General features: G+C 44.3%; 1 protein-coding gene across 1 annotated transcript in view; it reads left to right on the top strand.

Annotated features, from left to right (window-relative positions):
• Positions 1–33: 33 nt before the first annotated feature.
• The window catches only part of LOC8042985 (syntaxin-18), a 38,171-nt gene continuing 22,617 nt past the window's right edge, over positions 34–15,587 (top strand). Inside the window, exons 1-4 of the mRNA XM_002415924.5 lie at positions 34–345; positions 504–568; positions 656–771; positions 9,423–9,500. Coding sequence (XP_002415969.2) covers positions 199–345; positions 504–568; positions 656–771; positions 9,423–9,500 — 406 coding nt within the window. The 5' untranslated portion in view covers positions 34–198. The remainder of the gene's footprint in view (positions 346–503; positions 569–655; positions 772–9,422; positions 9,501–15,587) is intronic.

Below are 15,587 nucleotides of genomic sequence, written 5' to 3'. Positions count from 1 at the left end.
TTAAAGGAATAATGCGGCTTGACTGGCTTGACCTACTGTTTATGTCTGCAAATTCGCGAGTGGCGGACGTTGCAGACAGTTGATCATTGATTCAATTCGGCTGGGTGTTCGCGGTGATCGTCTTTCAGTGGGTGTGTTAGTGATGGTAACCGTATCGTGCAAGCGTTTTGTTCTGTGAAAGTAGCATCTAGTTTGGCAATGGACGTTACGCTGTTATTTAAAGCTTGTGTGAAGACTTTGAGGACTCGAAACAAAGCTCTCGGAGTGGTTCACGATGGAGATCGAAACGCCATACTGAAGCCGAGGCAGCCTCGGTCCGATTTTCACTACCGGGTTAGAGAAATCGTAAGTCGATTTTGACTAACAACGTCATTAAAAAATGCTAGGTGCATTTTATAAAGTGTCACGAAGTTGCGAGCCTGCCATCATGTTCCTTCTGTATCTGACCTCTGTTTGTGACGATCTCTGTTTCGACGTCTGACTACTGCCTACGTTTTCGACAGAATTCCAACATCTCTAAGATGAAGAACTTTCTGAGGGAGCACAGAAATGACTACATAAATGCCACGTAAGACATTGCTTTGGATTTTGCAGCCCGTAGGAGGCGTCCGTCGTTTCTGTTCACTCTTGATTGCCCGGTTTCCTCGTGTCGCAGTCATCTGATGTACGACACGTCTCGAATGACTGAGAACGAGCGGGACAGGATCGACAAGGAGGCCCAGCAGTTCGTCTTCCAGTGTCGAGAGCTCCTGAAGAACCTGCGGAAGGAAGGTAAGCACTCGGTTCGATAGCAGATGGATAATGAACGAGGGGGATGTTCCATTTCATTTACCCTCGGGGCATAAAGCGTTACAGAGGGGGAGTGGGGAAACAATCGGTGGCTAGTGAAAAACTCACGTGGGAAAATCGATAAACATCATGATTAACAGTGGGGGCCGGAAGGTGGTTCCATTCATGGGATGTGCATGGTATAAAAGAATGGTAAAAAGCATTGCAATTTGAATGAGGGATGCCAACTTTATGTCAGTAAAAATATTCGTAGATCCAGGAATCTAATCTATGAATATTTTTATTGACCTTTCACGTATGCTGGTTGTACGAGCCATGAGGAAACAAACCGCTCCTTAACTTCAATTCTGCACACTCCAAGCTGGTTAAGGCAGGCATTGTCAAACTTTGCCTTAAAAACTCGCTTAGCAAATCATGCAAACATATGATAAAAACCAGCTTTTGTGCTCAAATTTCTCGCCTGTCATCAGCAGGGTATCCCACTTCCTTATTAACATCAGTCGCAGAAAACCTTCTCAGAGAACAGAAAAAAGATGTCATCCGATGAAAACCAAGAGACAGGTCAACTAGACTCAATGTTGTGCCTTAAATCCACAGCGTCTCCCATTTTCTTTAAAAAGTGGCGAACGGGGTCAACATTGGCGTCATCTTCTCGGCTCCAGACAAGCTTTTGAGCTTATGCATGAAAGTAAACAATCCTTCACAAAATTCTGCAAGCTGCACAAAAAAGCACCAGACCAGTTTCGTTCCATGTACAGAAGGTATAATATATTCCTTTTCCTCTCCTGTGGGAAACAATGTATCGGCCAGACTGGGAGATTTTCAAACGATAGACTCTGTGAGCACAACAACAACATAACTAGAGCCAACTCAGGACATTTAGGTTACATTGCCGTGATTGCGGATGTGTGGCACATCTAGGTAGGTGTACAGTGCTGGGCAGAAGCGGTAGCCAACTCGCTAGAGAGATAGTGGAAGCGGAACATATTGTCAGGTATGACGACAAATGTGTTAACACTCCATCGCTCACTTTATCAGGAAAAGAATTAGCTTATCTTTTTACTATAAGATAAACACCCATGATCGTCGTTTCATGGGACTTTGAGGAAAAAGAAGCCAATTTTTACAAATGTACCAAAAAGGCATAGAAGAAAAAGATGTGCAAATATAGATTGAGTTGTGAGTCAGCGCTGTGCGAGTGTTTTGTCTGCTGTGATTGTGTCACTATGTGTGATTGTTTTTGTGGCCTGTGGTGACTTGCGTTTGTGTGCAACTCCATACCTGCGCTGTTATTTTGAGATATATTTTGGATAACCAACTTGCCCAAGCTGCCGTTTTGCCCAGCGTGCGATTTGCGTTGTTAGTTACGTTATCTATGTGATGTTTCCATGTTAGATCAGATGTGATATGTACACCAAGGCATTTATACTTTGAGACCGACTATAATGCAATTCCTTTAATATTATAATCTGCAGATACTGTTGTACATCTGCATATGTGCATAGACTTACATTTAGTTGAGTTTAATTGCATTGATCATGATTCACACCAAAGTGACACTTCATTAATATCATTTTGTAACTGCCTAGATTCAAGGTTATTGATTACTTGGCTGTATAGGATGCAGTCATTAGCGAATAGTGAAATGTTGGATGAAGTATGAGATGGTAGGTTATTGATATAGATTAAAAATAGCCAAGTCCTAAGACTGACCCCTGTGGTACTCCTGAAGTGACAGAAACTAAATTGGAACTAGAGTTGTTGATAGTAACCAGTTGTTTGCGATTAGTCAAGAAAGAATGTATCCAGGTGAGAACTTTAGGGTCTATATTTTGTTTACTGAGTTTTAATAAAAGTTGTTTGTGAGACACTTTATCAAATACTTTTGAAAAATCTAAGAAGATGCAATCTATACTTGACCTCCGGCCAAGCATAGTTAGTATGAAGGTCATGTGTGAACGGCGGAATTGTGTTTAGCATGAGAATGATTTCCGAAAATCATGTTGAAATGGGCAAAAGAAGCAGTTTGAATCTTACTAAATTAAAATAAATTATATGTTCAAGAATTTCGCTTGGGACACTGGTCAATGATATAGGGTGAAAGTTTAGAGGACTGTTTATCACCTTCCTTGTGAACAGGAACCACCCTGGCGACTTAGGCTTAAACCGGCTGTAATGGGTATAGTCATTAACATCCATCCATCCATCCATCAGGTAAAACACCAAACTGTAGGGATTGAGTAAATATAGCAGAGAGCAAAATTGACGTATGCATCTTTGTATTTTTTAGGAACTTTGTATTAATATTGTTGAATCCTGTTTGAGGGAAACAGTTATTTTAACAATGCCTTCAGGATCAACTGCTAGCAGATGCAGTGGCAGGTAGTCATAAAGTGCACAGTCAGAAGTAGGAGAGCTTGAAGGAACCAAGAAGCAACTTACAAATACATCATTGAGAATATTAGCGCAATCCACACGAGCAATGATGGTAGCCTCTACCATCATTGGCCTTCAATGACACTGGGATTTTACTGTTCCCTTTCGTGACATTCCAAAACTGCTTAGAATTATTTATTAACATGGACGATAAGGTGCAGTGAAAAAATATTTTTTTGGCTTGATCTACAGCAGTTTTGTATGAACCAGCACCCGTGTAATAAGCGACCCATCGTCAACGAGTCAAGTCTTTTTTCGCAGCATGAAATAAACGCTTCTTGTTATGCAATCTATTGAACTTTCTATTAAACCATGGCCTGTCTGAATTGGAATACTCCTTCCTCAGGGGGATATGCAAATTTAAAAGTCAATCAAGTTCCATCTTGAATAAGTTGCAATTATCATTAGCAGAATGTTCAAGAAAGAATGGTAAAAATGTTTTCATAAAAGTGCACAGGTCCCTTCTAACTGCCCCAAAGTTAGCTTTACCATAGTCTCATACAGGTTGGAAGGTATTTGGTACACCCGCCAAGGGCATTTTTATATCAAAATGTAGTAGGCAATGATCACTTAGACTAGATAAATGTAATATGGACGAGACTAACTTTGGGCATGTTGTTAGAATAGGGTCTAGTATATTTGCTGATGAGCTGGTAGTGTGGGTAGGTTTGGTTACCAATTGTGAAAAAACTATAATCAGAACATAAATCTACAAAATTATTGCTTTCCAAAGAAAATGGCTGAGCAACTGGGGAAATTCCAGAACACACAATGGTAGGAAAATTAAATTCACCCATAAGAATGATGAGCGAAGTAGGGAAGTGAGAGATTATCTAATTGAGTGAGTCACGTAAATCTTCAAAAAAAAAGTTGTTCGCACTTGGAGGGCGGTAACACACACCCAATATCAGTCGCTTGTTTACACTCATGTCGATCCAGACAGTCTCAATTTGCCATTTGGCTACATATATTGATGATTGAAGATGCAATGCTATTCACAACGGCAATGAGCACTCCACCGCCAAGTCTACCACTCCTATCATATTGATATGCATTGAACCATTTATGGTAGTTAAATATTTCATTGTTTTGAATTTTGCTAGATAACCACGTTTCCGTGAGAAACACTATTTCACAATCACTGAAATCAATTGCGGAACTCAAGTCCTCATGACAGCACATGACGCTACGAACATTAACAAAAAGAACTGAGATATTACGTGTTTCAAAGGAACGCTGTCACCCAATCCCCGCTCCTACCTAGCTTGACGTCCCTTAGAGCGCATCATGGCTGTCAGCATGCTGATAATGAATAATACGCGTTGCGCCAGAAGTAATAACCTCATGAACCAAGTCTTCCCTCGGATCGTAAGCATATACCTTGTTGTTAACATGCAATTTATTATAACGCACGGAAAACATGGATCCCAGTGACTTTTCAAAATCAATCAGCTTTGATCTCGCAAGTCGCGTCGTAGATGAAAATTCTTTTATGAGAGATCTGGGTTGCGGAACCTTGTCTTTCACTTTAAAAAATAAAAATTTTACAATTACTGGGTGACATTTGTCTTTTTTTTAAAGAGCCGATTTTGTGAGCATGTGCAATGCAATTGGCAGAGATTTCCAAACTGGAAAGAGCACCGATATCTTTTTGTTCAGTCTGAGCCCATGTTTCTGAAAGACAATAAAAAAAAACAAAAAAACATGAAAGATTAGTTTGTCCCGACGTGATCTATCTTTCATCTCATCAATACGAGAATGCAGTGAAACAACATCATCCTGCACATGACCGATACCCTGTTGCACCGCGCTCAATTCTTGCTGGGCTTCGTTAAGCGAGGATTCTCCAATTTCTACTACCGCGAATCTTTCGTCGGTAGCGCTAAACTTTGCTTCAATTAATGCTTGGCTTCTTTTTAACTCATTCATGGATGTAGTCAAACTAGCCTGCCCTTTTTTTGACTTGATCGAGCGCTTGTTGAGCTTTTGCAACAGTTGAAACATTGCATTAAATTGCGGAACCTGAGGTTCACTCATTGGTCTAGGGTTGTAGGGCGATGTTGTCAGCGATGTTGCCAAATCCTTGAAAAAGATTGCAAGCCACCTGCGGGAATCAAACCTCGGTCCGCTGTTTGCAAAGCGGACCGAGGTTTGATTCCTCGGTCCGCTTGCGAAGCGGAGGCTTTACCACTTACGCCACAGCGTTAACAACCTGCTCTATACTTGGGGTTTTTGTAGTACCTGATGCCTATTGCATGCATTCTCTGCAAAAAAGAATAGCTATAGCTGTCATAGCACTGTCACTGCCAAGGGCTTGTGCGGGGAGATGCGCTTTCATGCGTGAACGCGACACCGATGCCCAGCAACTTCGCCGTGAGGTGTCGCATCTATCACTACCTTCATTTGATTTACCCGCACCTCTTGCACCGGTGCAAAAAAGTGTAATCCAGTGTACTTCATGTATGTGTATTGAGATACGACTGGAAGTACACTGCCCTACACTTTTCTGCATCAGTTTGGCACGAGTGCAGGAGGTGCAGATAAATTGAATGAGCCTTCTGTGGCCGTACAGTAAATTAACACAAAACTGTTCCATTTTTTTTTTTTGGGGGGGGGGGGGGGGAGAGTGGGGAGGGAGGTTGTTGTGATTGTGTAACCTTGTGATGCACCCCCTTATGGTTGTATTTTGCGCCCACATTTGACTGATTGGTCAGCTTTACTAATGTACTTCGCATCAACAGCTTGTCGATTTCGAGTATAAATGCACAGCCACTTGTACGGAAGGCGGACACCAAGCGGCCGTGGGAAAGGGTGAGAAGTTTTTCCCGAACCTGACTGTTAGAAACAGAAACAGGATATGTGGACTTATTGGGATCATATAAAGTAATTGTGATCTAGGTTACCAGTGAAATTCAGAGTTCCTTGTTACATTCACCCTGCGTGAAGCACATGTTGACATCTGCTTTGTGTATTTATCTGTGCGTGTTTCGTCATTATTTTATTGTTGTACGTGCTGCTGTGACAAAAGATGATGTTTTATGAATTTGTGCTGCACACATATTCCAGATTGTCACCTTTCATATCGCAGTTTCACACTCCCCATGACAGCATCATACTAAACACCTCTATTTGCTAATATTCGTCTTGTGCTGACAAAAAGACGAGCATAAGAAAGAACATATGTGGTTTTGGGTTGAATGAATAAATAAATACTGCAAATAATTAAAAAGTAAAAAATTTTTAACGTCACAAGTACTACTGAAAGAAAAAAAATCCTAAAATTAACTTACCGTAGAATACTGCGCATCCGCCCATACCACATAAGCGTCCATTACCAAATTTGTAAGATCTGAGAAAATATGCACAGTACATTTATATGTAAAATTGATGACCGGACAAGCTCCCATCCCCCATTTTTCTGAGATTATCTCCAAAATTCGAGTGGGCACTTGCCCGGTATTTTACGGTATTAGATAAAAACTTAAAAAGTATTTCGAATTTGAAAAAAATAAAAAATAAAAACCACAAGGCCACTATGGTATGTGCATATTCAAATCTCTCTGATTAAGATGCTCCTAGCCAGCGACCCCGGAAATGTATTCTACATGGGGGGGACTAGCGGTCGAAAAAAAAAAAAATTAAAAGAGGGGGGGGGGGGGGGGGGGAAGAAGAAGAAGAAGAGTGAAAAAAAAATTGGAATTAAAAAAGCTACCATTACCAATATTTTACTGTTCATAGAAGGTTTATTATCACTACCTATACCGTGTGTCCATGCATTCAGACTAGGACCAGTACGCCTCTTCAAAGTCATCAACATTCCAACCCGATATTGTTTCATAAACCCTTTAATTACTGACTTTTTTTTCAATTCATCCTTGAACAATAAAGCAAAACATACAACAAAGTAATCTTGGTGGTTAAAGTATTTAGGGCTCAAACTGCCTCATCCACCCTCTTCTAATAACTGAACCTTCGTGTCCCAAACTAACAGACGTCACCATCTTGCTCAGCTGGGGCGCTCTTGGGCGCGGCCATAATCCGATTACGACGCCTTAGCAAGGCTTTGTAATTGGATTATTACGCGTCCAAGCACACCCCAGCCGAGCAAGATGGCGGCGACCTGAAGTTGGACTTGCAAATGTATATACGATTAGCAAAGAGCACCTGGTGGATGTCGCTAACCCCTCGTTTGTAATGCCCATCTAGGAACCTTGACAGGTAGTGACGATAACTGTCTCACCTCTGGCCACCACGAGAGCATAGGAGCATAGAAGAGATTCTCTTCCCGAGACTCTTTTCTGTGTGCACCAGACGTCGCTATTGTCCCTCTACAGGATTATAGAAGGTTAACCCGTCACTCAAACTTCGCACAAAAGCAGCCGCTTCGGTGGCTGGAACGACTAGGCCATCCTCTTGACGTCAGCCTCGCCGCAGCTTTGCTCGTCCCGAGACGAACTACGTCACGATTGCGTCGAATGTCACATGGTCTCCGCTGGTTGCTCTCCGAGCGCTTGCCAGAGTGGGCCATATGTAACGAAAAATACAGCCACCAGGCTCAAAATGCAAACATACGATTATCATTTACGGATATTGTGGATCATATTCAACCTATTTTTGAACGCGACGGGTATATTTCAAATTTCGTTGAAGTATTCCTTTAAGGGTAAAATGTTTCGATTAGTTTTGGAAATGGTCTTGTTTCTTCTAATTTCAGTAATTTAGGACTTCGCAGCCATTTAGACGTATTACTCTAAGCCAGGGGTGGCCAGGCTGACCCGGCCTAAAAGCCGCAAACAAAACCACTAAACTTCCAAAAACCGCAAAAAAAAGGCAGTAAAAAAAGGGGGGGGGTCTATACTTTTTTATAGACTATTAAATGAAACTTGAACTACTTTAGATCTATCCAAGTCAAAAGCAGTTCAACTGTACGTACGTATAATAGTGGTGGCACAGGACCAAACCGCAACCTGTCTTGATTCAAAACTCATTCTTTTTCTCCTCTTGGAGAAGTGCTCATGTGGCCGGGAGGGAGGCGGGAAAGGAGTGGGGGTGGGTTAGGTATATTAGGGAGCCACGAGCCACACTTTTACAAGCAAAAAGCCGCAGCTTGGCCACCCCTGCCTCTAAGCTAAGAATAAAAAATCATACCTCAAAGGCTCGAAAAAAAAAAAAAAAAGAAAAAAAAATTGCAGCGATCATATCACTTGATGGCAGAAAAGGTGTCCTGCACTGGCGGATCGGACACGAGCTCTAGAGCAGTTGCTTGCAGTCACTGCCTCTTGAAAACTTTTGGGGGACATCTAAAGAGCCGGCTCGTTGAAACGCCTGTTAGTGGTTAGAAAGGAAGGATTCGGGAGGTTCACCGATGTTTCTTTTTGCTTGTTTTAAACTTGTCGTTTCGGAGGAAACTTTCCATATGGAACTAGGCTAAAAGACCAAAAATATACAAAAGATAATGTGTAGCATGTATGTTGCTCGTGTAGCCTTCGGCGACACTTGCTTGCCTTCCAACACACCATTGTCCGTACAACGCGTCAAGGGTGCCCCAGTACAATAGAGAACTCCGTGGCCGTCCTTCTGTCTGGTTTCAATTAGAAGAGACCTCAAAGGGACCGCCAGCGTCGACAGCTTTGCTCCCTCCGACAAGGAGGGTGGGAGGCCACGCTTACATTTTGTTGCTCTAGCACCGTTTTTTACAACAAGCTCACAAACACCAGCTCGTCTAGAGAATGTAACTTTGTGGCATCACTGTTTCCCCATTGAACAAAAAAAGAAAAAAAAAAAAAAGGTGGGGTTGGGGGGAACGGCACAACGTCAGAAAGCCAGGGCCCAGAGGCTCCTCTGAGTTTTGTTCCACTTTAAGGTCTGAGCTATTCTAAACTGAGACCGACTAACATTTTTTTTTTTCTTCAAATTTTCGGGGATTAGCACGGGGCCCCCTGGGGCCCTGGGATGGAGCCCACTCAGCTTGTACCTTAATTTGGCCCTTGGGGAGAGGGAGGCCTTGAGCCAAATGCACGGGGGCTCAGCATATTGCCCAGCACCGCCTGGAAAATGGCAGCGGGTGCTGAAGCCCCCATTGCCCCCCCAGTTCCGGGGTCCCTGCTCCTAGCTTAATATTGGTCAGTCACGTTTGAGTAGCAAAAAAAGTGGAGAATGTGAGTCCGGAATATGTGCTCCTGCTTTCCTTTGTGCAGTTAGGAATCAGTCACTGACAGCGCAACAGCTGGACCATCACGAGGGTGTCCTCTTCCTGCTGGAAGGTCATCTAAACAGTAAGTCGAACAGGTGTTGCTATGCTTTTGGACCTCCCTAGAAATTGTCAGTATCACCCCAGGATCCAGGTGACTCTGGGGTGCTCCTGTTTCCTCCAAAAGGATATTGATGTCGCTGGCTTGTAATAAGGCAGAGGCCCCCCGCAGGCGGGGTTTGGGGAGCTATTCAATGGAGTGGCGGTGTGGCTAAGGGTTGTAAGCATCTTTATTGAAGGAAGAGGAGAGGAGTTGGGGGGGGGGGGGGGGGGGGGGGAGGGATGAGGGTAGAAAGATTTGGAGGAGTCGAGTGGGTGCCTCAAGTCCGAGGCTTCAGTTGCCTTGAGTGCTGTCATGACCCTCTTGACAAGCGGTGTGAAGACTCTGGTTAGGAGCTGCACACACACCGTCGTCAGGGCCCGACGTTGAGGAGAGACAGTACCCAGCACTAGTTCCGGCACATATAACTTTATCTAAACTCGGCTTGAGTTCGCGACACAGAAAACTGCTACGACATTCTCCGTCCGAAGGCTTGCGATGGCTAACCGCCCTTTTTTTGCTGTTTCTTCTCTTTGTCCTCTTTTCTTCCCCTGACCGCGAGGCGAGGATTCTTTGTAATCTGGCGCGAACGCCACGGTGAGACACACACCCACACACACGTGCCCGCACGCACAGCACCGAATGAGTCGGTAATACACTCCGTCACAGTTGCCCACATAAAAAAAAGGAATTTTCTCTTACACAAAATTCACCTGACAAAACTTAAAGGGATGTTCATGTTCAGGTTCATAAAGACACTTAATTTTCGGACCGTAATGAACTCACTATAGGATACCTATAGAAACACTGGGTAAAGTGCACAGAATACACCATCACGTGGTCGCTAAGAACATTGAACAGAATGGGACAACACATTGAACCCAGAACAATAAGGAGCTCACTAAAAAGTTCCCGCAGAGTACAGACCACCCGGTGGGCCCCGCAGGTTTCTCGTACGTGTGTCCATTAAGGTCGATCAACTGGTCCGTATTTTCTCAAAGCATAGCGGTGTTCCCGCGCGGGTTGGCTTGCTCTAGGAGGAGCAGCAGCCGAGTTGTGAGACAACTCCTCCAAAAGTGCCAGCATGATGAAATCGTTGGATCTCTTCTCGTCAGAATTCACTCTGTTCTCATCTGCTGGACACGGGCTGTGGGGCTTTGGAACGGCGGGCATGGCAGCAGGAGTCCCAACATAGTTAGGCATGCCCGGCCCCCGAAGAGGCCCAATGTCACTCCCGGTCACCGCCTCCGGCACCATATCGCTTAAGGCGATTAGCATGAACTATTTTTTGTTCCCCTGTTCGAGTGTCTTTTACTCGGAAGGTGACCTCCGACAGTTTTTCTACGACCCGAAGCGGACCGCGCCATTTAGGCTGCAACTTTCTGGCGAGCCCACGGACGCCGGCCAAGTCATTGATACACATGACGTCACCCACGGCGAAGCTTGAAGTTGCAGCGTCCCTATCGAATAGGTGTTTCCTTGGTTCGGCAGAGTCAGCCAGCATCAGGCGTGCAGACTCGTAAGCGAATGAGAGTCGCTGAAGCAGTTCATCTCTGTAGTTATCTAGAGTGCCGTAACCTCCCGTCGGCGACTGGTAAAGGGCTGATAGCATCTCGGGATGGCGGCCATGAAGAAGGAAAAAGGGGCTCTGTTTATTACTCTCAAGGGTCGCCGAGTTGAACGCGAAGGTGATGCAAGCCACCCACACGTCCCAATCCCATTGGTCACGGGCCACATAGTGACCCAGCATTCCGCTGATAGTCTGATTGAGGCGCTCCACCACTCCATTACACTAGGGGTGATAAGGCGTTGTAAGAATCTTCTGGATTCCCAGGAGATTACATACCTCTCGCAGGAGCTTTGACGTGAAGTTTGCACCACGATCTGTTAAAAGTTGCTGAGGCGTCCCGTGGTGCATTACAATGCGCTCGACATATATAAAGTTATATGTGCCGGAACTAGTGCTGGGTACTGTCTCTCCTCAACGTCGGGCCCCGACGACGGTGTGTGTGCAGCTCCTAACCAGAGTCTTCACAATTGGTGGCAGCGGTGGGATACACACCCACACACACGTGCCCGCACGCACAGCACCGAATGAGTCGGTAATACACTTCGTCACAGCGTCTTCTGCTTGCTCTAATCCTCGCTTCGCAACTCAGCTGCCCAATCCTCTTCGTTTGGGTCTTTGATGGGGAGTAATCGGGTCTTTGATAGGAGTCTCCGTAGGACGAACTCCTCATCGGTTGATGTTGAGTGGGGAACGGTCGCCGGCATACTGTGAACTATTGGCGGTTGTGACAAGGCTTGGTGTAAGCTCGAGCCTGAGATTATCTTTAATTTTTCCCCATCGGACCGAAGCGAAGGGAGGGATGATCGCACATAGCGCCGTCTGTTTGGAAGCCTAGCTTGCCGACCGTTTCAATTAGCTAGACAGACAGCGCTATGTGCTGTCACCCCTCTTTTTGCTCCACTCTGCTTGGGGAAAATAAAATATGATCTCAGGCTCGAGCTTGCACAATGCCTCGTCGGAACCACAATCGGTTCACAGCATGCTGGTGGCCGAAGCAATAGTTTCCAGCTCAACCTTGACCGCCACTCCCTCGGTGCACCGCTGCTCTGTTGAGAGAACTCGCCAAGCTCAACCCACGGAGGATACTCCGCCTTAATGCATTGCCCAGGAGGACGCACCTCCTGGGCAATGCATTAAGGCAGAATTAATTAAGGCATTAAGGTGGAATGCATTGCCTTAATGCACTGCATTAAGGCAATGCATTAAGACCTTCTTTATTGCCCAGGAGGACGCACCTCCTGGGCAATGCAGATGGTCTATGGCGACAACACATCAGTAGATGAAACATCTGTTTTGTCTAGTTTTTCTCGTCTGCTAATATTTATTTTATTTTATTGGTAACAATAAAATAAAAGAATCATGCACTGACAATTGGCACAGAAAGAAAGAAAATATTTTCGAAAGGGATAATGAATAGTTTCTCCGAGCCTTTCACTACTGCATTATAAACTTGTGAAGGTTGTTCCCAAGCTTCCAATTGTTCATTTCTAAGCTAAGTTATTTTTATTGAACTATATTTATGGTCTAGCCACAGAAAGTCCAATGCCTACATTGGTATAGCAAGTTAATGACTCATTTGACATAAAATGAAACCTATACATGGCTTGCACGTGACGTCAGTCTGCCCTTCTTTCTGGTGGCCAGAAGTGCCTCGTTAATGCAGTGGAAGCTATACTCTCGTGTCCCCTTTTCCCCAAGTCCACTCCCCTTTTTGGTGGCAAGAAGCATCTCATTGACACAGCAGCAGCAACCCTCTCATGCGCCCTTTCCCCCATTATTATATGACCAAGTGACGTCACTGCAGGCTATGTACAGAGATGCCCAGCTATACCTAATCGAGGAGATTTATAGACCTAATTGGTACATGCAAATATCTTTCCTTAAATCTAGAATTGAAAAGAGGAAAACAGACAATCATGAATGATTAACGCAGGTTGTGAGGACATCTCTGCCTAACATATACTCTTGCATAATAACCAGTTTAATTTTAAAAAATTTGCTGTGGGGTGGATATCAACAACCACAAAGTTCTTGTTCCTTTTTAAATACACCAGGTATGTGCGTGCACCATCCTGCTTTAAAAGTGTGCTTTCTCTTGAGCCTGCGACTGCGATATTCATACCCATTGACCGCGCTTCTTACAGTGAGCACAAGTGCACTGTGGAAAAACACCCACAGAAGCAAGCTCCGTGGGTGTTGCTTTTTCGGTGTGCACCGGTGCTCTGTAAGAGGCGTGCGCAACGGGGCTAACACACCGCACCGCGATCAACTGTTTGAAAACTGGGAATATTGCAGTTCATCTCGAAGCAAATATCGAATAGCGTATTATTCGAAACTACTATTTGAAAATTTGAATATTTGCACAACCCTAAATTAGCATTAAAAACTACTTCACTATTTTTAATGATGTTTCAACACAAAATGTGTTATGTCAGCAATTCTCAATGAAAAACCATTATGCTTGACTGTTACACATAGGTTAAAGTTATGTAAAGCATATGGGGCCCTATGGGCACCATTTTAATACACGGACACAAGAATACTCCCAATATGGATTGAACCTGGGACCAAGTGTTTTGCAACCAGATTCTATAGTGACTGAGCTAAGCAACATAGGTGCATGGGGACAGCTAACAGTTGGTTTATAAAATGTATGTCATATCAATATCACGTTGTTGATGACCTCATCTGACTTCAATCTATGTCGCAAGCTTTTCTCCATATAGGGCGAAGCGAGCTTTTTCCCGTAAAAGTTCAGAGCCAAACTCACCTTTATTCAGTGCATTGCCATGGCTCTGAGGCACACTACTGCTAAACATATGCAAGCATACCGCCAGCGTAGGAAGCAGGAGAGGTAGCAGTAAGGTTATGGCAAGCACACTTGAACCGCCTACCGTTTGCACTCAACACATTCCCTGCTCTCCAATCCTAGTCAGTCTGGTCAAGCTACATCCCGAGAGATGCCCCACCCCCGAAAGATAACCCATCCCTATTTTTGGCAGGATCTGCTATTTTTCAGGAACACCGAAAGATAGCCCGCTTCTAGTAAATCCAGGGCCCTGGCCAATGGTGACCTCAGTAGAAATGGTGTTGCTTAGCCACGAAGGGAGATAAGCGAACATTGCTGACTGGGAAGGGCAGTCGTCTTTGATTCATCGCCCCTCCTTGCAGTCACAAGTTTCACAGGCCACAGAATCTAAAACTATCATTTTTTAAAACTTTTTTTGATTGCACACTGAAAGTTAGCCCATTCCTTATTTTCACTCAATTTGTTTTCGATTTTTGGTGGGCTATCTGTTAGAATGCTTGCACAAGGTTAAAATGTTTCTTGCCAATTTTTGTTTGTTTTTTCTAGCACACATGGGGAGTTTGTTGTTTCAGGGGTACTAATATTTGAATAAAAGTATATCTACTAGAACTACATACAAACTATTCAATCAGCATGTGGAGGCTCAAAATCTCTAAAGTTGGCGACGATTATATGGTTAGATTACATAAAGAAAAAATAGAAATCATTCTTTTATGTAATTTGTTCTATCCACTTTAGTTGGGCTCCATATGATTGTTTAGGCTCGAGGAGTGGGTTTTGTACCTAAAGGTTGCCACTCAGTGTCAGAATGTAGACTTTTTTTAAAGCAGGGTTGCAATTGCTTTTTCTATAAAATACCACGCATGCGCCCATGCGACAATAAACACCCACCTATTATGAAACTTTTGAAAAGTAATCCAAAGAAATATTCAGCATCCACCACAGACTTCTGAGCCCACCTGTACTCTATCTCACTAGTTGTGCAGAGCGTTGCCATAGAAACAGGGGCGAGAGAGTAACCCGAGCAGCGGGAGAGGAGGGGAAGGGGGAAATCCCCTCCTACCCGGACGGTCTTTTGTGAACCCCACATCGCTTTGCTCTCCCTCGGAGATGAGCCTTCTTCTCTCTCTTGGCCGTGGCTTCCGCAGTACTGCGCCCACCACGTGAGATTGTGTATCGCTAACTTAGATGCTCCTCCGCTTGAGCCGCTTCTGCAAGCACGCCGGTCCAAAGCGGTGAAGCCCACCCTATCGTGTGCCCCTTCAGTATTTTCACATTCGGGCTTAAAGGAGTACTCCGGCGATTTTTTGAGCTACCTCAACTAACTATATTTTCTAACTTTCCGACCTTTACTCTTTCCGGTATGCTATTTAGTATCGCGAAATTCATAATAGTTATTGCGAAATTAGCAAATGAAAATGATGCAAAAACCAACATTCAAATATACCCGCACTTTTCAGTGCCGTGACATCAGTGGCGGGCAGGCTTGCCAGTCGAGCGAGCAGTCTAAAAAATAGAATATGCCAATCATTTGTTCCGTGCTGGCGCACGGGGACTGGAGCGAGCTTTCAAAGCGTTCATTTGACATCATGAAACTGCTTCGAATCAGTTGGGAACAAATTCTACAGTCCAAAGAGTGAACCCCTGCACTTCCAATTACGTCACTTTTTCTTTGTTGCCAGTAGAGACGTTC

The sequence above is a fragment of the Ixodes scapularis genome, unplaced genomic scaffold, assembly GCF_016920785.2.
Source record: "Ixodes scapularis isolate PalLabHiFi unplaced genomic scaffold, ASM1692078v2 PGA_scaffold9__187_contigs__length_104089568, whole genome shotgun sequence".
In the NCBI taxonomy this organism is placed as follows: domain Eukaryota; kingdom Metazoa; phylum Arthropoda; class Arachnida; order Ixodida; family Ixodidae; genus Ixodes; species Ixodes scapularis.
Note: the sequence above shows the minus strand (reverse complement) of the source record. Positions and strands in the feature narration are given on the sequence as shown.